General features: G+C 38.4%; 1 protein-coding gene across 1 annotated transcript in view; it reads left to right on the forward strand.

Moving 5' to 3' along the window:
- The first annotated feature begins 1,726 nt into the window (after positions 1–1,726).
- The window catches only part of fam184ab (family with sequence similarity 184 member Ab), a 253,926-nt gene continuing 231,074 nt past the window's right edge, over positions 1,727–24,578 (forward strand). The window contains exon 1 of the mRNA XM_059357047.1: positions 1,727–2,443. Within this exon, the coding sequence (XP_059213030.1) occupies positions 2,279–2,443 (165 nt within the window). The 5' untranslated portion in view covers positions 1,727–2,278. The remainder of the gene's footprint in view (positions 2,444–24,578) is intronic.

Consider the following 24,578-nt stretch of genomic DNA (forward strand, 5'->3'; position numbering starts at 1 on the left):
TGCACACAACCATGCTCTTATCTACGCTTCCATCTGATCGTTTTTTGTAACAAAATTTCCCATCCATGGCCACGGGGCCAACTAAAGCACTCTCATTAACTTCTTTCTTCATGTTCACTGTGGTTTGTTGTTGTCTAAATTTTATACAGTCTATGGTCTGAACTCATGAACGCTAGTTGGTGCTCCAGTATAATCGGTCCGCCTGAAACTCATCCAGTGAGAAACGTTCTGCGGTGCAAAAATAAGTGCGATTAAAATGCGTCAATTTTTTTTAACGCGTTCATTTTTGTGTACTAAATTAATCTTAATTAACGCCTTAAAGTCCCGGCCCTAAAATATACATGTTTTTATGGGACTTTTTTGTACATAGTTTTATTATTTTTTAAATTGTTACCTTTTATATGTTCATATTTGTATCCTATGTTTACATTTTCAAGTTCCAAAACAGTTCATTGAGCATATTTGTTTTTTTTTATTGTAGTAAATAGTAAAATATTTCAACTCGGATTTCATGAGTTTTAGGCTCATTATGTTGATAAAGTAGGTTAATGAGAGAAAATAACAATAATAAATAATAATATAATAAATAAAGAAAAAATGGAAACCAAATATGGGTATACTAGTAAATATTTTTTATGTGGTACATGAAGGGCAAAATCAGAAATATTAAAAAACGGCCAAAATAGGCTCAGACCCCAGAGGGTTAAGTAAAGCACGTTGTTTCATGTTACGCTCACACACAGGGCCGGTTCTAGCCCATTGGCTGCCCTAGGCGATATTGAGATTTTGTGCAAAATACGAATAAATAAATAAGAAAACACAGATCTTCATCAAATTAAGAATGGCAAAGACTGAAAATAAATAAAATGTAGACATACAAATGCAATAAAAATAAACATAAAAATGAAATTTAAATGTACATTTATATTTGATACATGAACTACATACAGGCAATATAATGGTCTCAACATTTTAATTTTTAGAAACTTTGGAACTTTACCAACAACAACTGAATTGAAAATAAGAATAAATAAATGAGAAAACACAGATCTGTTGATTGTAAAGACTGAAAATAAATAAAATGTACAAATGCGCCAATTTGGCAGGGGGCGCCCTTAAGCACACATCTTTGTTTTAACAACATTGATTAACGAAACATTTTTTAAAAAGCATGGGCAATAAAACCCTCATTGAATTAAATGAACATGCCCCAACCCATATTTCGAATGAAAATGTAATATTATATTATATAAAATATGATACGTGCATGGGTGTCGTCACTCGTCATGACGATGCAGTTGCAAGTCACAAAACACTAGAACTAGATCACGCTAACGGTCGTAGAAGGTCAACTAGCAAAATGAAAAGGACCAAACTGTCTGGTGCACAGGGGCGAAAACGAAGAAAAGAGGAGGAGGAGAATAAAGCACAGTATAGAGGTATGTATTTTCATCTCAGACATTAGTTCCAAAGTTTCTAAAAAAAAAAATGTTCTGAGACCATTACCTTGCTTGTAGTTCATGTATCAAATATTAGTGTAGCATAATACATATAACATAGTGTACCTATATCAGAATGAATATGAAGGGGGGGGCGCAAAATCTCAATATCGCCTAGGGCAGCCAATGGGCTAGAACCGGCCCTGCCCTGCTCACACATCCTCATTTAGATTTTTCCCACAGCACCTGAACGCGGCGCTGCTCCCATCCTACGTGAATGCAGCATAAACTGTTGAGGTGATCCATGGCAACAGAGGAGCAGCAACCAGCAGCTGAGCCTGTCCTAAACACTGTTTCTCAACACACACACACGTACCTTTAATCTCCACACACTCTCCGTCAATGTAGCCGGAATGCACCGAGGAGGAATCACTCTTCACGGCTGCCGTTGAGGAGAAAAATCGGCATCAAGGTGACCGAGCGGGAGCGAAAACAAACAGCTCCACATCAGCGCCAGGTGACAGCAGACGGGACCCGCACCTCGGACCGCTGAAAACGGACACATTTTCTGAAGATGGTCGCAGCTGACGTCTCTGGAGCTTAAAAACAACAATAACTAGAATCCGGACCCGAGCAAAATGAAACCAATTTTTAACAGTTTGTGGGCTAAAAAGGCTTCATATTTTTGATTTTTGATTTTTTTTTTTTTTTTTTTTTTGGTTGTGTCGCGGTCACTGTCCCGGTCCTCATCATCGTCTCCTTCAGCACCAGTCCAGTTTATTATTTATTATTACAGCCCATATCTCTCTTTAATAAGCATCTGAAGCATCATCGTGAAGATGGCGACTGGGTCGGGTTGGCAGCAGTATTACTGCCCTGCCGGTCAGGGGAAATTTAGTTCATCCACCTCGACATCCAGCATGTCCTTTCAGACCGGCATCGCCATGGAATATACCCAAGACCTGCACCTGAAGATGAGCAAGAAAATAGCACAGCTGACAAAGGTAAGGAGTGTTAATACGAGGCCTATCCCTATTATACTCTCACTGAGCAGTGAATCAACCCCTGGCTGGGTTAGACCCTGCTGTACCTCCCGTTCTTGTGTGAGAACTCGGCACCAAACTCCGTTTACAATTTCACCAATTTAGGAATTAATGTGTTATTGGTCAACTCTCCTAACAGGTATACCAAAAATTTTATCCCTGCCTGAATTGCAAGAATCTCATAGCACATTCGGCGTTCATAAAACGCATTAATTAATTAATTAATTAGTTAATTCACCCTGCTCACAATAACTGTGTTTTGGTGTGGGCAAAAAGAGGTGAAATCGAGGCCGGCTCTACGCTGGGGCAAGAGGGGGCAGACTGAGTCCCCTTAAATAAATGTCTTGCAAAATCAAAATAATAGAAGTTGAGAAAGCACATTTTAATATACTCACAAAATTAATATGCATTACAATTTGACAAAATGATCGGCAGTAGCGGAAAAATCAGCCGAAAAGGGGACACAAGATACACGATTGTTGGTTGAAATCTGGATGAAGGACGTTTTATTTTATTTTATTTTATTTTATTCATTTATTTTAGGAGCTTAGTCTTCAGGTGGGACACCTGGACAGGTCTGAAGGTAGAGGCCTGACAAAGTGTAATCCACTTCTCCAGGTTGGGGTTGGACACATAGACCCCTTTCAATGAAGACAGCATCGTTACTATAAGCACAGAAAAAAAAGTGCTGGAGCATGATGTGTTCACATGATGCCCCTTCACATTTCTGACTGCCCCCTCATATATGCTGCCTAGAACCAGCCCTGGGTGAAATAATGATTAAAGTTGGATTTTAATTGAATTACACGCTGCTTGGTATTTTAGTCGTACGCCGAATTAATATGCAGCTACTGTTTGTTCTTAAAATAGCCCAAGACACGTGATTAAAGCATGCATTGGAAGTCAAACAGCAGAGAAGCCTAAAATTGTGAAATTCATCAACGGAGTTTGGTTAAAATCCCTCTTCGTACTAGAAAGAACGGCTCGCTTGGGAGATGCGAGCTGCCTGCAGGCGAACCCGGTCTGCTCGGATCCTGCATCCATCAATATCGGGTCATTAGCCACGACAATAATCAGATCAGTCATTAATCACCTGTAGCAGCACAGCACAGACTGTGTTGGCATTTTGTTTTACTTGTTCATGTTAATGTTGTTCTGGGGGGCTTATAAATAATTATGCAGCTAAATAAAGCACTTCCTTCTAACTTTGATCCTTCATGATGACGAGCAGTACTTGGAAATGAGACAGAGATTGAGAAAAAGGCACAGGCTGGCTGATAACAGGGTATTTGATTATACTCATACAATTCCCTTTCCTCCCTCCTTATTTGCTTAGAATATTTTATTATATGCCTTGCAATTCCCCTGTTGTTATGCCTTGAGTGTATGTGTGCTGAATTAGAAATGTTGTGCCTTTTGATGTACATTATTGTTAAATATTTATTGATACAGCATGCAGTTCTAGGAAAATGTGTACTGTTGAGATTCAAGAGCTCATTCAGAGGAATTAGTTCAGTTAACGTTTTTATTTTTCGGTCGCCCTGCTGACAAGGATGTTGTGTTTCTGCACCAGGCGTACCTGTGGGCTTTCAAGGGCATTGCTTTTTTCTTTTTTTTTCTTTTTTTACCCTGAGGGGCAGTGCTTTCATCTCTCACTTGCCAAAATGACAGGGTTCAAACTTCTAACACAGACTAGCAACCTCTCCACCACATTCACCCAGGGTGGAAGCGTGTTTGTGGCTGCAGTGTGTCATTATCATCAATCGGTGGGTCTAACGGGGGACACACATGTTTCCAGGTGGCTTTTTGAAGAAGCCACTGACGGATTTGACACCTCAACTTGGTTATATCCTCCAAGGATTTGCCATTGACACTAACATAAGATTTGTGCTCTCAGTACTTCTCTTTGTTGCTGAGGAGGAAGTGGAGGCTCGGAGAGAGAAAAAAAAAATCATAATTCAGCAGCCTTGGGCTAGGTTTGTGCCAAGCCTTAGTGCAGTGTGGGCTCTTTAAAGTCACATTGAAATAAAAAGAAGAGTCTTTTTCACCTTGTTAGCTGATTCTCGACATCAACAACATCCTGTATACCTATTTATCTCCCACGGCAAGGACATTACATACATTTGTGTCTTTTTTTGGTAATTTTGTGTAATTTTTTGGTAATTTTGTGTCTTCTGTGGGGTTTTTTTTGTTATTCTGTCTTCTCATTTTGTGTCTTTTTTGGTCATTTTGTGTCTGTTGTTGTGTCTTTTTTAGTTATTTTGTGTCTTTTGGTCATTTTGTGTCTTTTGTCTTTTTTAGTTATTTTGTGTCTTTTTTTGGTCATTTAGTGTCTTTTTTTGTCATTTTGTGTCTTTTTTGTGTCTTTTGGTCATTTTGTGTGTTGTGTCTTTTTTAGTCATTTTGTGTCTCTTTTTGTATGCAAAATTATAGTTACTTTTTAGTTTATTTTATCAGTATGCATACTGTACATAACAATTTCAATGCAACATATTTTTCTATGCAAACTTGCCTTGAGCCCCTCCCATTATTTAGCTAATTATAGTCTAGACACATCTAAGCTTTCACCAATTGGCATATTTGTTTTTCAAAAAATTGAATTTTTTAAATTAAATATACACTTCTTTACAAGCGATTTTGTGATCGCTATGCTTGAAATTTCTTATCTGCAACATCAAAAGATTCACAAAGGTTTCACAGTGGCTGTTTGGCAAGATTGCCCTTTTTAAATCATTTTGTCACAGTGGCTGAATACAATTTATTTTGCAGAATCCGACACAAACACAGTAAGCATTGGTTTGTTGATACTGAGTTAAATCATTTGAAAAGTGAGAAATATGAAGATGTCTTTCAGTCACACATCACTTGGTCTAACAGCATTTGAATTACTTTGGAGCTTTGTTTCAGCCACCTTTTTAAGGAGAGAATGAGATTTATTATGACCTGCAAATTACCAAAAGGTCACAAGCAATACGATGCCAAACAATACCACAAAAAAAAGAAAAGATACAGTACACATGCAAATTGGGGTAAAATTATGCACAAAACATTGCCTCACCAGCTGTGCTAAATCTGCATTATTATAATTATTCATGCACAATTCATGTCTTTCACATTTTAGGTCATGTCTTTTAAAGGACATGCCAAGGAGTGGAGTAGCATTTGTAAACCTCTGCAAAGGATTACAGGTATTATATTGTAAAATGTGAAATATAAACATTAGATGCATGATCATGCAGTCTTGTAAAACTGTGTGTTTGGCCATGTGATGTCTCAGTTCAGGGACAGTTTTCGGGGCATTTTGTGTGGCTGTGAAGGGCAACAGGATGAGCGCATCACAGATGACTGAGCTGAAATTTCACACATTACGTGATACATTTGCATGTGTCGTACATCAAATAAATCATCACAAAGGGGAGATAAATAAGAATTACAAGCCTAGTGATCGCAAAAGTGCTTATCTCTATGGAGTCGTGGGTTTTTTCTTTTTTCCATTTGTGAATCCTTTTCATGTCTTTTCTTTTTTGGTAATTTTGTGTCTTTTTGGTCATTTGTGTCTTTTTTGTGTCTTTTGGTCATTTTGTGTATGTTGTTGTGTCTTTTTTAGTCATTTTGTGTCTTTTTTTGTCATTTTCTGTCTTTTTTGGTCATTTGTGTTTTTTGTGTGTCTTTTGGTCATTTTGTGTCTGTTGTGTCCTTTTTAGTTATTTTGTGTCTTTTTTTGGGTCATTTTGTGTCTTTTTGGTCATTTGTGTCTTTTTTATGTCTTTTGGTCATTTTGTGTCTGTTGTGTCTTTTTTTGGTCATTTTCTGTCTTTTTTGTCATTTTCTGTCTTTTTTGGTCATTTGTGTCTTTTGGTCATTTTGTGTCTGTTGTGTCTTTTTTAGTTATTTTGTGTCTTTTTGTGTCTTTTTTTTGGTCTGCATGTGATGAAAAAGCCATGCTTTGGCTCTTTTGGAGACTCCAGAGGTTTTATAAAAGGTCTTTATTTGAAATTACACAATTTTCAACCCATAGTTTCAGTGCATATTTCATTTGATAATGGCATGAGAAGATTACCAGGTAAAGGATGACGCAAACAGTATTTCCAGACAAGGAAAACATACTGGATGGTATTTTCATACAGTCACATGATCCACACACTCCCACAGGCGTCACATCTGAGCCTCGTATCTCCCGTGCCTTGTTGTGTTAAGCCACAACAAAGCGGGGGAATGGGCCGAGAGCATGCAGGCCATCTGCTCACACTGACCGCTGATCTCCGAGGGGCCAGGGCTGCATTCAGGAATAAATAGTAACCTTGAAACCTCTCCGAGCAGCTCTCCGACACATTACAGGCTGAACGATTTCCAGCCTGCCGAGTCTGAGGATGACTCGAGAGTGATTGAGGCATTTGAATTTTTCATCTCGTCACTTTGACTGGCCTACTTTTATCCTGAGTGTCTTTTTGTGTTCTTACTTTGCATACCGTGATTGATCGAAATGAGTTCCCTTTATAGTTCTGACACTCTCAAATTCTTTTCTTTTCTTTGTAACATTGCGGAGCGTTTTCACTGGCCTCTTCCTCCTTGAATCTTCCGATTTCTGATGTTTATCTAACTAATGCGCCAATGCAGGAGCCGAGTGTGCAGCAGTGTTGTCAGCTCAGCTTTGACTCAAACATTTGCTCTATAGGCTTTTGCAGGAACTTCATGCGTTGCCAGTAAATCAGTCATTGATTGTTGTTCTCCTGTGGCATTGAATTCCACAATTTGCGATGCAGGACTTGTTCCCTTGTTTTTAAGACCTCTCGCAGTCATTTTTAATTCCACAAAGCTGCTTTCCCGCCTGTTTTTTTGTGTGTAATTCAGGATTTTTGTGGCATATTTTTTTTGGAAAGCCTTATTTCATAACTTCTACTCTCTGATGGTTTTGCCTCTTATTCTAGTGCCTCTGTTTAAAAAAAAGGGAATGTAGGGATTTTGCTGCTATGGCAACAAGTTTTTATATGAATTATAATTCAGGGCAATGACATGTAAGAAATGGGCTGAGGATTTTTAAAGGAGTAAGCCTGATTTTGCAGTAAATCAGGGCTGAAGTTTCTGGTTTTTTCTCAGAGCGCTGGGAAACAGAGCAGGCAGCATGTCATTTTGCATCGTCAGGAGAATGCCTTTAAACAAATGTATTACCTCGCCCAGGGTGTGTGTGTGTGTGTGTGTGTGTGTGTGTGTGTCTGTATCCGTGCATGCGTGCATGTGTGTCATCAGCAATGCCTGACTGACTTTAGTGTCAAAGTGTTTCAGAAATAGACCTCTGAGCTCTCCATGTATTTCTGGACGAAGGAATTGAAAGAGACAGAGATAGTGAAATACTGTAGTGTGTGTTTGTGTGTGTATGTGTGTGTGTGTGTGTGTTTACAGTGTTTGCAAGTCAGATTCCGTAGTGCTGCATCACGACTGCATCATCATACATAAACAATTCAACAAAGTAGCATTAAAATGTTGACAAATTCATTTAAAATAAAAACTTTTTAACCACAAAATCGGCTGCTAATATCCTCCGGCCTGCTTTCAACACTTCAGAGTTTCTGTTGAAGCTTTATGATATTGTGCAGCCTACAGGTACATCTCAAAATATTAGAATATCATGAAAAAGTTCAATATTTTTTGTCAATCATTTCAGAAAGTGAAACTCATACATTATATAGATTCATTACGCGTAATATTTCAAGCCTGTTTTTCTTGTAATTTTGATGATTCTGGCTTAGAGATAATGAAAACCCCAAACTCCTCCATGCCACACCTTATTAATGCAGTAATTCATGCAAAAGCAACCCAACCAAGTATTGACTGTATAGGTATGAACATACTTTTCAGAAGCCTGACATTTGTGTTTAAAATATCCTTTTTCATTATGTATCTTATGGAATATTCAAATTTTCTGAGACACTGAGTTTTGTGTTTTCATTATCTGTAAGCCAGAATCATCAAAATTACAAGAAAAACAGGCTTGAAATAATATTAATATATATAATATACAAGTTTCACTTTCTGAAATAATTGACAAAAAATATTGAACTTTTTCACAATATTCTATTTTTTTTAGGTGTACCTGTACACTAGAGCAGCTATTCTCAACCTTGGGGTCCCGACCCCAAATGGGGTCGCGAGATGATTTCTGGGGGTCGCCAAATCATTTTGGAAGTCAGCTCTGTCTCCACTGTGTTAAAGTGTTCATGCGTTGTAGTGTTTTTGGTCATTTAATGTCTTTTTTTGGTCATTTTGTGTCTTTTCTGGTCATTTTGTGTCTCTTTTGGTCATTTTGTGTCTTTTCTGGTCATTTTGTGTCTCTTTTGGTCATTTTGTGTCTTTTTTTATCATTTTGTGGTCAATTTGTGTCTTTTTTGGTCATTTTGTTTCCTTTTTTGGTCATTTTGTGTCTATTTTTAGTCATTTTGTGTCTTTTTTTGGTCATTTTGTTTCTTTTTTGGGTGATCTGAACTGTGCGTGTGAGATTGTGCTCAGTGAGCGGGGGTCGCGGACAACATGCATGTTAAATTGGGGGTCGCGACTCAAAAAGGTTGAGAACTACTGCACTAGAGGGACCAGCTATATCAATATGTGGGTGTACAGATACAGAGCCACCACACAAATATTGCTTTTCTTTTAAATTGAAAATGACAGATATGATGTAAAAATAGGCCTGGAAACTACTGGAATCTAGTGAAACATTATTCATGATTTTGCCACTTAAGTATGCATGAGCATGTCTCAACTATTGTACATGGTCTGTACCTTAGTGCAACACATACACTAATCTGAACCAAATCTACACAGAGCCTTGGTGTTATCCTCCGATAATGGCTGAATTAATATTGTCGTTTCACCATTATTGATCAGCACTGGTCCTTCTGTTCACAAAGTCGTCTGTTATTCATGTTTTTCTTCATGCATCCATCATCCCAAACCTGTCATGTGTTGCTCCTCTCTGCTTGTACTTTTCAACCCCGAGGCTTAAAAATAGATGAAAATCGACACAAACTGCTATCCAGTCCAAGCCAGAGCAGCTGTCTCCTTTTTTTATAATATCCCTAAATTTCACACCAGCCAAGTGTTTGTTCAAAAGTGATTCTAGTGGATAATATTGGCCGATAATAGTCCAATTCTGTAGAGGCTGTAATTGGAGAAATGGGATTTTCATGGCCAGAAATGGGAGTGTGTCTGCACCAGTCCCGTCCATTGAGTTACTGTAAATAATGGCTGGAAACACACAAATACTCAGTCATCACTTGGCAGCAACGTTTAAGCCAAGATGCATGTGTGTGAGTGTGTTTGTGTGTCTGTGTGTTCTGATGCCATAATCCAGGGGTGGCAGTGCAGTGATCTGTGCAGCTCGGGCAGGGTTAGAGAGCAGATGGTCGCAGCAACATGACTCCAGACTTGGGAATAGAGTCGGGCTGATTCGGTGGGGGATTTAAAGCCTGATACTGCTCATTCAAAACCCTAGCTACAGACTTTTCATTTTTAAAACTTTAGTAAAAATATGTATATTTAACCCATAAGAACCCAGACCTATTTGTCCTTAAAGGAAAAAAATTATGGGGGATATACCACAGACCAAGTGGACCACATAGAACACATTTATCCTGATTAAAAAAATATATATATTACCCCTAAAAGTCAAAGATCTGTGATGTGACGTATATGTCACATTGGGCGTTTATGGTATTTATTTTTATGATATTTATTATTGTAAAATAAAAAAAACTAGACAAATTTTCTGCTTACAGAAACACAAATTTGCCTTTTTCTTTGCATCTCCACAACATTCATCAAAATTGTGACATTAATAGTGCTGTTTAACAACAAATCATTTTTCTGATTTGTTTTTAAGTAACAAAATAATAAGAAATCAATAAGAAATAAAAACAAATAACCATGTGCCTTTTTGTTTGCGTCTCCATAACATATATCATAATTGTAACTTTAATTTGTTCAGGAAATATGGTCAGAACAATTAAAATGCAATAAAGGACATCAACAGATTAGAATTGTTAAATGAGTTTAAACTTAGTCTAGTTACAGAAAATAGGCTTTTTATAATTAGCTACTTTTTCACATTTCTGTTTCCAGTCACAGAAACATTTTAGAGAAGTCACTTCCTGTCAAAGTCACATGACCACCACACCAGGGTGTTGAGTATACGTCGCTTAGGGATTTAATGAGTTAAGGTGAAGCATAAAGCTGAATATGGGAGATTCTAGAAGATTTAAAGTGTTTGTTACATGGGTGTCACCATGGGTTCTTATGGGTTAAAAAAAAGAGTTGTCGACAGCAAATTTCCAACCAAACAAATATCAGGATATCCCGATGTGAACTGTACTCCTGGCAAGGTGGAAAATACGCCCACTACTACAACAATCTTTTACTGCTGTGACTGTTTAACGGCCAAAATAATGACTAGTAGGCCTGTCACGATAACACATTTTTAGGACGATATATTTGACCAGAAAGTATCAAGATAAACGATAGTATTGTTGTATCGATGTTGTTTTAGTTTTCTAACGATATTAGAGCATAATAAGCACATCCTTTTCCACATCAATGATTTTAATTTTGAGAATATTGGAATTGAAATGTGGAAAAGAAATTTTAAAATATCCTATCCTTTGTTATATCTATATGACATTATATATAACTTTATTGACACGTTGCCGTGGATACGCATTGTTCTGCTTCTCTCCTGATGACGGCTCGCCTTGTTAGTGACCTGTCAATCAAAGATAGCCACGCCCCAAATCATATGATTCTTTATCTTCTATTTTCTTCTCAATGGGGCCATTATTAGAACTATTAACATGAAATTGTCTTGAAGAAGATTTTTTACTAGCGACTGAGACCATAGTGTTGTCCTAAAAAAATTTCTGAGGTAATAAATCAAGTGAGAAGTTTTCTCATTTTGCATTGAAATCAATGAACAGATTTTTTTTGCAGCCAAACTTAGCGCCCCCTGCTGGAATTTCCGGTAGAATCCAGCTTAAAGCACTTCCTGGTTTGCCTCCCTGCTCAGACCCGGAGGTTGCCGCCTGTTGTGAACTCACCATAATAACACGTGTTGCTAATGCTAATATTACTGTTACTATCACCGCAACATCTCAACAACATTGCTAATCTGAATCTGGGAAACAAAAAGGAGCATGGGTTATTAAACCTTGACAATTTCCTATCAATTTAACAAAAGGAGGCTCCCAACATTCCCTTTAGAAACAGTTACTGTAAATTAGCAGTTGGGATGTTACTTCCTGTGCAAAGAACCTGACTAATTCTGTTTTCCTACAGAGAAGTTTGGTTGTATTTTTAGACCCAGAATTGATGGTGTGTGAGTGTATGAGTGGTGTAAAAGATGCAGGGTTGAGGGAGACGGCGGCGTGCTGAGTGACATCTCATTATAGGCTGTTATTTATCACAGAAAACAGGAAGTGCGAGGCGGAGTGATGCTGCCGTTTGAGGTCCTGAGAGTCTTGTGGAGGTGACAAACTGGAAAGATTGCCCCCCACAGCAGTTGAAAGTACAGGGCCATGAATTTCAACTCCGTAATCTCTAAATATAAATTTAGGAGAATGAAAACACAGAGGAGATTGGTGTGTGTCTGTGTTGTAAGTGTGGGTGCATGGCGGCCTGCTGCTGCTGTGAGGAGTACAGCTTATTAACCTCTGCAGGATGCTCCTTCGCTGATTGTCACAATTCACTGTCAGATTTCATTAAGATACGCCCACACACACACACACACACACACACACACACACACACATACGCACTCTCTCTCACTTTCTATCCCTCTAATACACACACACACTAACATTGGGAGTAGGATAGGGAGAGAGAGAGGTACACATTGGCCTCAAGCACTATCCACTACAAATAAAACATTGCTGACATGCCTGTTGACTTCCACACACATGCTTGGACACACACACACACACAGACACACACAGTGGCTCTTGGAGTCGTGAGGTGTGTATGGAGGATGCTTTGATGAGTCATTCTTAATGTTTGACCTTGAATGTCTCCTCAGTCTTTGGACAGCCAGAAGCCACATTGCTTCCACTTGCCACAGTCGGCTGATACAGCAGCCAAGCGTGTTTCAGCAGGCGACACGTAGCGACGCCAGCGCACGATTGGTGAATGGTGGCAGAAGCTACCCTAAACGGTGCCACCTGCCACCTTTGGGAATTCATTCACACACCGATGAAGGCAGCATCGGTGGGCCATTTGGGGTTCAGTAACTTGCTCAAGGATACTTCGACATGTAGGCTGCCACGGCCAGGGATCGAAAACACTGACTTTCTGATCAGTGGGCGACCGATCTACCAACTGGCTGTTAGATCAACACATTCTCACTCGCAACTCGTCGAATACTGAAGCTTGTTGCTCTGCGCTAGCCTGGCTAACGCCAGACTAATCACAAATGAGATTAGTCTGGAAACCAGCCATTCATTTCTCCGTAGAGGAGGTGTAGTTTACGATCCTCCAGAACCGTTTACTGGGCGCTACGAATGTCTATCATAAATGTCTGTACGTAGCTCTTAGCCAATTGTACCAGTTATACCAGATGATGTATGTAGAGCGACAGAAATCGCCAAAATTGCCGTCCCTCCCCGTTTTGTGATTGGATCCCTAAAACAGGGCTAAGAAATGTCCGTAGTTGCCAGACCGCCTGCAGGTTTGAAATGAAATCGAGCGCGCAAGGCAGTATGGTTATACCCAGGCTAGCTCTGCGCTTCAAAATGTGACACTCGAGGTTCCCCCTAGCACCAGTTTTGGGCATGGGGCAATTTCACAATCCAAGTCCATTCGGTTAGTCCGAAACGGAGTGAAATCAAATCTTTTTGGTTGTTTTCGTATTAAGTCTAGTTTACTTTTACAGTGCAGAAATGTAAGTGGACCAAATAAGGGCTGGAAATATACTCACAGTATTATTTCTTATTGGTTGGAAAGGTTGCAGTGGAAAATGTAAATGGGGAAATAAACACAGCAACATGGAGCCGAATGCATCATGAAATATTGTTGTCGAAGTTTTTGGGGACTTTATTCAGCATCTCCTGGATGTGTTCTTTGGCCAAGATGTCAAGCAAACATCAGACTTCAGTAGAAGTCCGAGTCAGTCCTCTCCCAGTCCTGTTGCTCTGTGTACATCTCACAAAATGCCCGTGCTGGTAGCCCACAATCCCTGTTTTGGTTAATTTGCTGTAATTTGGTTGGATTACGTTCACAGTGCAATCGAACCGAACTAGGGTTAGTTTGGAAACAAATGGTCTTGGACTGGTTGTTTTGGTCAGCACCAGAGTATGATTGGAGCGTTCACAATCGACCAAACAATCCATAACAAAGATTTAACCTTGTTTGATTGAAATGGACTAAACTTTGGGTTTTGAAAGCACCATAAGGGACAGTGTGCCAGTTTCCACTTCTTACATGCATAATAATTTTTCAAAATAAACTACCTTGTTCACAGGAAACACAGGTTTAGGCACCAAACTACTCATTTAAGTTTAGGAAAGAAAACTTCTTAGTAAAGGATGAGAAAAACATCAGGGTTTGGGTTAAGATAACTACTTCTGTACAGTCATGGAAAAAAAGTATTAGACCACCTTTGTTTTCTCCTTGCTTTCTTGTTCATTCCAATGCTTGGTACAATTAAAGATACATTGGTTTGGACAAATATAATGACAACAAAAATAGCTGATGAGAGCTTAATTTAAAAGCGGATATCTAGACATGTTCCATGGTTTTCTTGATAATAACCAAAAAATCATTATCAAGAAAACCATGGAAAATGGCTGTTTTTGTTATCATCATATTTGTTCAAACAAATGTACATTTAGTTGCACCTGACATTAAAATTAACAAGAAATTGAAGAAAAAAATGGCCTAATATTTTTTTCCATGACTGTATGTAGCTACTGGACACAGTTGTGTAGGTATAACATGATGTCGAACAGGATAAGGATAAGTATAGAGGATAATTTGCAGGGTACCTAAAATAACTTTGGTTTCACATGGAAAACAAAAACTGGTTTTCTGGGCCAAAGGTCAAAGTCTTGGGTTTGTTTGACCCATCCACCACCCAAGACAGAGATAGGGTTACTTGTGAGTGAGTTAGAAGCCTGCTATATTTCCTGTGGACTCTAAAGGGTGCCCCGTGGGTCTGTATCTGATGTTGAGAGATACTGACCAAGAGTAAGAAGTCAGAATGGGTTGGTGAGATGCAACTGATTTATCAGACAAGTATACTCTTGTCTTTGGCTCTCATGAGATTCAGTCAGTGTCATCCACATCCACTATGATAGACGTTTGTCTGCAAACACAGTCGGAGTGTTTTTATTATTTCTGTTATGAGCTGTCTGACCTGAGAACTCATTCCAGCGTGGCGTGGTGTGTTAGCACTCAACAGACTGTAAAAGCTGTAATGAAACCTGCCTCACTGATTCACTGAATGACGACTATAAGATGTGGGATTCTTGTTCAGGGCATGACATTGCATTTATTACATTACATTTATTGTATTACAATATATGGATAAGTGGCTTTAATCCAAGGGTATTAATATTGGCTTTCCAACAAATTCATCACACTGTCAAATCTTTCGTTGATTTTTACAACCTTGGACTTCATATTGAATGAGTAATGTATTCATTTTGTAGAATCTGTTCCTTTTATGTGCTTCTATGGACTTCGTTTGTCAACTACATTCAATCAAATATACTGATAACTGAAAGCTCAACCCTGGTAAAAACCGACATCCTCATACCTAAACTACAGAATAAGTCATTTGGTAATGACTCCCAAAGCATCACATATAACTGCTCTATAACATGAAACAGTACTAGTTTTAAACAAGTGGATACATTTGTGAAATGGAACTACTTGGTTAGGTTAAGGTCGTGGTTTGGGTTAAAATAAGAATGTTATGCGACATAACTTAAATATGTTACTTGCAGACTTTGTGGCTCTTTATACTATCTGCAAACAGATTGTTATGACCCAAATTGATGGCAGGAGCAAAGGAGGAAGACAGGTGACAGACGACCTATACACCTGTTTTTTGTTGTTGTTGTTGTTGAGATCTATCTGTCAGTGCGTTTCCATGCACAGTTTAATCGATCTATGCTTAAAAAAACGATTTGGGCGTCTTATCGGACTTCTGTCCTTGTCCCAGTTTACATGCAACCGGCTAATGTGACTGGCTAATGTGACCGGCTACTGCGAACGGCTAATGTGACACGCTACTTCAACCAGCTACTGCGACCGGCTACTGCGACCGGCTACTACGACTGGCTACTGCGACCGGCTAATGTTTCTGGATACTGCAACTGGCTAATGAATGACTAATGTGACCGGCTAATGTGACCGGCTACTGCAACTGGCTACTGCAACTGGCTAATGACCGGCTAATGTGACCAACTAATGTGACCGGCTAATGCCACCGGCTACTGCAACCAGCTTTCCTTGAATGTTCTTGTTCCGGGGTCATACGCCAGCGCGGGGGTGGGGTGGAGCATGCGCACATGTGTTGTCTTGTTCCAATTCCAATCGCATTATCTGGGTGTCCCAATTGGAGTTGGAGAACTCATTAGTCAGACTAACACGTTTACATGCACTTCAGTTCTCCAGTTATAGCCAGATTAAGGCAACAATTTGTTTCTTTCAAGTGTCATGTAAACACACTGTGTAAAAAGCCCCTCTGGTCGTTAGGTATTGGAGTAAAGTAGCAGGTTTATAGAGGATCAAACACACTGGAAGTGACAAGGAGCTGATCTTGTAATTTTTTCCCTCCGAAACAAGCCCTCAGGTGTTTTGCACCTGCCTGCTCCTCTTTTTCCACTTCCTTTGTAATATCCTTGCTCTCTGTGTTCGCGGCTGTCCAGCTGAGGAGGAGGATGAATCTGTCTTAGCTCAGTGAGGTTTCTTAGCTCCTTCAAAGCCGCAGCAAGAGAAAACAAAAGATGACTAGCACTAAGAACAGGAATGTTCCCTTTCCTTATAAGAGCCAGTAATGGGCCAGCAGTATGTAACACATCATCGCTTTGCCACAAATTGCCTGCAACAAGCCTCGCTCTGCACAGGGTTTTTTAACGGTGAGGGCTTTCAGGTGATGTAACAGTCCTTCTGGTGGCCATATTGAAAGGCAGCAGCTTGTGGGCAACAGCAGCTGTGCAGAGTTGTGTTTGTAGTTGTACGACCACGTCATTAGAGTTGGAACAGAAACAGTAGAGTGCTGGACCATTTCTGCCTTCTGCATGAGTGCAGTTGTTAAGCAAGAAAAGATAATTTCATTACCAATCCATGCGATTGATTTGGGGCTAAAATAATGTGGGACCAGGCTGTTAACAATGCTATCTGATGTGTTGTGAGTTGTCTTCTTGTAACCACCAGATTGCTGATGAAATAAATCTAAGACATATCTCGAAGTGATCTAGAGCCCTTTGAGCTGTCTCTCAAGTAAAAAGCTTGTGATACATTTTTCATTATTTGCTCATATCTTGCTGGCATATTTCTGATATATCTGCAAAACCATTTAATATATTCCATTCCCTAACTCATAGTCTCACAGATTTCAACACCACTTCTAAGCGATATTATTCCCTCATTGACTCTGTCATGCAACACATGGGGGAAAGACAGGGTTTTAGCTTAAAACTAGCGCATTTGAAAATGAATACAGTCAGGAGAATAAAAGTAAAATCAAAGGTATAAACGTGTAGACGCAACAGCCTTAATGTGGAAAAGAAAAGAAGCAGTATAAATGATCAGGTTGGTGCAGTTAGTGGGCTGAAAAATCCGTATACAATCCATCATTAATGACAACCATGGGCCAGGTTTCTCCTCTCCTCGCCCATTTCATTTTACATTCCACTAATCAAACTTTCTCTATTCCCGTTTATTTCAGGCACAGAACCTTTCAGGATGTGCCTTAGTCAACAAAAAAAATCAAAGTATGGTCTTACTGGATGTGATTTATTTATTTATTTTGCATAAAATGGTGCCATATTGATTTATAAATACTCTACCCTATACACTGGTATTAGATATCATTACCTTAAATGGGTAAATATCTGAAACGGCTGTCGGAAACGATTTTGACTGAAAGCCGCTGTGAAGTTTAGACCTCCTAACTTGACACCAGCCCACACATTTAACTAGAAAAGGGAGCTTTTTTGGCAGACACTGTCAGTGGCGCACATCAGGATTTTTGAGGCTAAAGCCTGCTTCGACTTTCTCTTCTTTTCTTGGCAGCGGTGTGAGCCTACATGGCCACCAGGGACCGGTCTACTCACTTGGTTCCATTTCCTGATGGGAAAGACAGACAAAGAGCACCTAACACAAGCAGTTAACCCTCTTTTCACCATTATCATCATTCTGATGGGTTTTAAAGACTCAGAGGAACAGCTATACCTACAGGCAGTGGCTTCCACACCAGGCATCTGCTGAGTAAAGCAAAACACGGTCGTTACCTTTTACTCAGCAGGGTCTGTTTAGCAGGGTTTTCTGAATTCATTGACTACTTTCAACTGTTAATACATATTAATCAATTAAGCTTTAAAATACATTCTAAGACGATGACTTTCACTGCCTTTGTAATTTTTAAGTCTGTGTATAGTATATATAGTGTAGCCTTTGCTGCCACAAAAAATAAGCAGTCTCATTTATTTAGTTAATACACTCATGGGTAGATCCACAAAGAATGGATTGCAGCCGCTGATGGCACCATAAATTGTGCATCACTTGCAACAACTTACTGATATTACAGCAGAAACACAGCCATATAGTTTTGCAGCCAAGTGGAAGTTGCCTTTTTTGTTTTTGCATCCCATTACTATTATCCATGTGGCAAAAGTATAGAAAATGTGTCTTTGCGCCAAGAGAGGGGCAGGGTTTATGACCTTTACTGCAGCTGATATTCCTCAGAATTTTAGGCAACAGGGACATTTAAATGTGACAGAGAGAAACCATATTTGGGATTTCATAGTCTGTTAAATACGTGCAAATAGCACAGGAGCACCAGGATGCTATGTGCTTGACAGTGCAGTTAGATGTGCAGATCACCGTTTGCAGGTGCTTTTAAGAATTACGCAGTTTCTTTTTGTTGTATTTGTGCAGGTTTATCAGCTGCAAAAACAGCTGCAATCCTTTTGTGAATTTGTCAGTCCTTTGCCAGTTTAAAATTCTCTCCAATAATGAACAAAACACTGTAGAAATATAATGAGAATAATAAAAGGTTTCCATGAATGACAAAACTATGTGGATTCTAAATGTTGACATTTTCAAGTCAATTATCAGCTAATTATAGCTAATAATTTCAGTGTAACTGATTGAAGCTATGAGGGCTGATCTTTGTGAATTGGACTGTTTTAGCAATGGCGATTATTATAAAAACTATGTGCATTCTAAATGTGCAACATATTCAAGCCAATTTTCAGAATTTTCAGTTTAACAAACTGTTTTATGTGTGGTTTCATCTTATATGGGATGTTTCTTTTTTAACTTCACTGTTCAAGGCTAGCCAGCTATGACTACTATTTGATTCACTTCGGCTTGAGAAATATTGACACACAGACTTGAAACTGGCAGCAATATAATTGGACTCTGCCCAATTAAACTGAATATATTTTGGACCTGTTTAAGGCCTCCACTATGCACAGCAGACATTATGGATACAGACCTGCATCACTGCACATCTGATGTCATGGGGAGAAAGTTGGGTGAGACACGTAGAGAAAGGTGTCGTCTGCATATTGTGGCACTTTTTATGACACTAATTTAAATAACTCTGCGATTCCCTAAAACAATTTATAATCGTATACATATCAAACTATAATTTAGAGGTGTGAATCACCAGAGGCCCCACGATACAATTTTATGCTGATACTTGAGTCACGATACGATATCATTGTGATTTTAAGCAATTTGTGATGTGGTGAGTATTGTGATACAATATATTGCTATTTAACTGTTTCACTGCATTTTGTGTCCACAAAATAATAATTTATTTCTCCACAATGAGAGTCAAACCCACAGACTGACCAACAAAGTATTCAGTCAAACTGAACTGAACTGATATCAAACATGTATGGACGACAACAACTGTAGCATTTTCTAAACTTTCCTCAACTTTAAGCTTCAATGCTCTGAATTTTTTTGAATGAAACATAAAAAAAGCTGAACTTTGCTGCGTTATTTCAACAACTACCCGATATCCTGACATACATGGTGGCTATAGATTCCTTAGATCTTCTAGTGTCATATGATACCTATTCCTATATCATATGAATATGATATATTCCTAAAAGTGACTTTCGGAACGATAAATATCGATACTTGGTGGCCATGAATCGATATAATATTGCCACGCAAAATATCGCGATACTATGCTGTATCGATTTTTCCACACCTCTACTATAATTCTAGATTATATATTAATCATATGGGTTGACGCTGTCTTTCTTTCAGTTCTTTCTTGCCCTTTCTTTTCAGTTTTGTTTTCATTTCATAAACACCATGCCCATCCTGGCTCTTTCCAGAATTGGCAAGCCTATTTACTCCTCTCTCCTTCACGTCCCCTCTCCATGTCTTTGTTTATCTGTCTGTCCTTCCCCCCAGCCAGAGGACATCCAAACAACAGCGGGGCTCGCTGTGCCTTCACCCGGCCCTCACTCGATCTGTCTTTCCATTAAGATAAGATGAAACCGATCCCTAAGGGGATAGTTGGGCCATTTTAACAGCAGACAGTGACAGCACACAACAACAAAAGGAAAATATAAATAGTTGTAGGAGTATAACTTATAAAAATATTAATATATGAATATATTCTGCTGAGACATTTTAAAACATCAACAAAATCTGCATGTCAGGGTTAGGCCTGTCGTGATAACACATTTCTTAGGACGATATATTTTCCCAGAAACTACTATGATAAAAGATAGTATTGTTGAGTGCATCCTTTTCCACAGCAATTAATTTTTAAATCTCCAGAATATTGAACATTGTAATTGAAATGTGGAAAATAAATATTAAAACATCCTAGATAAATAAAAATAAATAAATAAACTACAATCATAACAAAAACATTGACTCTCAGGCTCTGTTAACAGAAATTGCACTGAGACAAATATTATATATTAAAAATAATAAATAAACAGCTGTTTCATGAGATTTTTTGGGCAATTCCTACTGCCTGTCAAACATTTGCAGTATAACTAAAAAAGCACAAAAAGTCTGCGTTATAACGCGTTCACTATAAGAGTGGCGTGGCTCCTTTAAGAGGCAGGGTAGTCAGTGCACAAAGTAGCACATTGCTAACAGGCTAACAGTTAGCTCTGTAGCAGTACAGTATGTATGTGCTTCAGCAGTATGTGTTCACTTAGCGACCTCCGTTTCTTTACAACAAGCACCGGACACTTTGTGCACAGTTAGCAATGGTGGTTTGTTAACGATTTTTCGAATTTTCGGTAGAACGCAGCTTAAGGCACTTCCTGGTTTGCCTCCTTGCTCAGACCCGGAGGTTGCCGTCTGGCTGAACAGTAATGTTCTGAATTCTGGTAACTGAATCCGAAATGTTACCAGACCACTCTGGCTTTGGCACCAATTCCATTTATTCCACCAAACTTTCTGGAATTGTGTAGCCGTCAGGAAACACTCACTGTGTGTGTGTGTGTGTGTGTGTGTGTGTGTGTGTGTGTGTGTGTGTGTGTGTGTGTGTGTGTGTGTGTGTGTGTGAACCGCGCCTCCCACAGAGAGCAGGTTGACTGACAGGAGAGCGACAGAAGCAACGTGACTGGTGAAAATGTTGATGGCTTATGTAAACAAACACGCATGTAAACAATTATCAAGTCCACAAAAAGTATTGTGTCCATTTTTTTTTAATATCAAACGATAAGTCGATATATTATCGTGACCGGCCTAGTCAGGGTTTTTATTTTTATTTTTTTACTATGGGAAATCTCTGACCCTGAGCTGACTCCATTAGGGGAATGATAGTGGGAAGGGGAAGAAAAACTGCAACTTCAAAAGAGGCTGCTTTAACTCATCGGGGTATTGCAGACCATTACCCTAAATATCTATTTATCCACCCCAGCCCTCTGACCTGTATTTACCCTGAGTGGCTGACTGCCTGACATCCCCATGACTCAGCATTCCTCCTTTTAAACCAATCAGTCCTCTGAGTGGTGGTTCATGTTCAATCAATACGGCTCATTCTTCACAAATGCCTACCTTGCTTCTCCGGGCCGCTTCGTGCCTCACAGAAAGTGAGACAATCCTTAAATTCATTTTTGTCCCCTTGCCCCCTTAATTTTTTATGGTGCATGTTGCAGCATTTTGAGGCAGTGTCGTTTGGCAAGGTGGGCAGTAAAGCATAAAAACTAAATGTTAATCATTTTTAATAGAGCTGCCGTAGCGACTCGCAAAATGAGAACGCTTGCCCAGATCCTTTAAAAAACATGCTTCCAACTTTGAGGTTTTAGCCCATTTATCTATAATTAAGCAGCCCCAGGCAAGAATTTCATGTTAAAATCAGCCTCATCAAATAGTAGGGCTGCAACAAAGAAAGAGCATCCCAGCGTCAGTAGCCAGGGAGCTGTAGATTCACCCTATTTGTCCAAATTAAATTATGTTGTTGATACGGGCACCTCGTCGCCCATAGGAGCTGACAAACCAAAATCTGAATCACACAGGGTGAAAAATTCTGCAGCCTCACTGCTCCCTGTGTTTTAAAACACTTGCACAACATACACTTCTTCTCATACAATCCAATCAGCCGTGCAGCTGCAGCCAGCTGTGCCAGCCGTTGATTATTCTGATGTAAACTGAGGAACTACAACTAAGTTTTTCTCTTCTTCTCCCGGCCTTTGCAGCTCGGACTGCTTTAAAAATGAATCTGATTTCTGCACAGGACACTAAGGATTACTGCAACATTTCATGACCTCCTGAGGAAATGTTATTAAAGATGCAGAGAGTCATGCTGACCGGATAGCAGCGCTGCTAGCTGGGATGACAAAGATGCCAGGAACAAATTACAACTGGTAGTATGTGAGCTGTTGTTTCTAAAAGATAACTGAGTCACGAAGTGACAGCGAGTTGTAGAATTGACCGTTATGTCATAGCTTTTGTTGGCTTCTGTTGCTGGTCCTGCATGCCCCAATTAAAAAAAAATATATATATTTTTTTGAAGACATATTACCTGTTAAAATGCATAAAAATAAATAAATAAATAAATTGGGTCATAAGCTTTTGGTTAATCAAGTAATTATTTAATGTATTATTTATAATTATAATTTTATTTCTATATAAATGTCTGATTTTCGACGGCAAATTAATTATAATAATCCAAAAAATCAACTTTTTTTTAAAGTAATTGGGTTAGAAATTTTTGGTTGATCAAGTTATTTAATTATTTAATGTATTATTTATAATTATATTTTTATTTATATATTTATAATTGATCCTATTTGACATTTTATTAAATAATTTTTATGTTTATTAATATATTCTATATAAAATGCTTGTAAAATGTATGTTTTCAAAGGCAAATAAATTATAATAATCCCCCCAAAAAATCTAAATATATATTTCCTTAAATTAATTGGGTCATAAGCTTTTGGTTAATCAAGTAATTTAATTATTTAATGCATTATTTATAATTATATTTTCATATATATATATATTTATAATTGATCCTATTTGTCATTTTTTACTTTTTATCTCTATTAATATATTCTATATAAACAGCTTGTAAAGTGTATGATTTTCAAAAATAATCCAAAAAGAAATATAAATATATATATATATATATATATATATATATATATATATATTTATTTATTTTTTATAAATTGGCTCATAATCTTTTGGTTAATCAAGTAATTTAATTATTTAATGCATTATTTATAATTGTATTTTCATATATATATTTATAATTGATCCTATTATGTCTTTTTTTATTAATATATTCTATATAAAAAGCTTGTAAAATGTATGATTTTCAAAGGCAAATAACTTATAATAATACAAAAACAAATCAAAATAATTTTAAAAATAAATAAATTAATACCCTCTAATATCATAGCATTTTATTTCTATAGACTGCATCCAAAACTCACTTGTTGTACTCGTCCCAACTTCACCGTTAATAACTTCTGTGAGAACTTTGTGTTGAGTTTTAGAGTATAATACACAAAGTTTTATGTTTGAAATGAAATTTCAGCAGCTTGTAATCAGAAACTGATCCTGGGAAATGAAAGTTAAACACCTTCCCACCGCGCTCAGATTCAGTGCATGAATTTAATAAATGCTCGATACTGTTAAATCCAAAAGCAAACTCTCCCCATCACACAGCTGTAGCTGAGTCTAGCTTTTTAATTTTTCTTTTTCATTTTGGAATCAATGCCGGCTGCAGTTATTGCAGTAAACTCACAGCAGCTTCAAACTGAATCAGGCATCACAGTGGAAAAGCACTAAAGTCAATCAGCGTTTCATTGGAAAGTAATGAATGCAAAGGGTTGTTTGATAAAGTGTTACACATGTTGGGTTTTTAGTGCTGTGAAAGGTGGACAGAGGAGAGTAGAAGAAGAGAACGCTTAAAGCTGAGGGGGGTGTAAACAGAATCAGCAGGACGACAGTAAAGTGGTGTTGGAATGATATAGGTTCAGATATATTGTTTGTTCTGGTACACAATGGATTTTTATCATCATCCAAAAACAAATATGTGCTTTCAGCCACTGCTATCTGGTGAAATAATACTTTTACCATCCAAAATAGTATTATGTGAATTAAATAGGAACCTTAAAGACTAAAAATGACTGTTGTAGGCGCGCGCCATATCGTAGGATGTTTTCATGATTAGTCGCAGTATTACTCCCGGATTCCACTGGATGCGATACGACTCCGAAGCGGGTCCGTCCGCAACGGCTGCGTATCTCCGCAGTCCGTCAACACACACCGGATCTGTCTGTGACCATCTGTTGTGGACAGCGGAGTCCCGAGATCTCGCTAATTAATGCATAATCAAGTGATATAACCGGACTAGAGAATGTCTCATTTAATGTCCAAGAACAGATCA

The sequence above is a fragment of the Centropristis striata genome, chromosome 18 (assembly GCF_030273125.1).
Source record: "Centropristis striata isolate RG_2023a ecotype Rhode Island chromosome 18, C.striata_1.0, whole genome shotgun sequence".
Lineage (NCBI taxonomy): Eukaryota > Metazoa > Chordata > Actinopteri > Perciformes > Serranidae > Centropristis > Centropristis striata.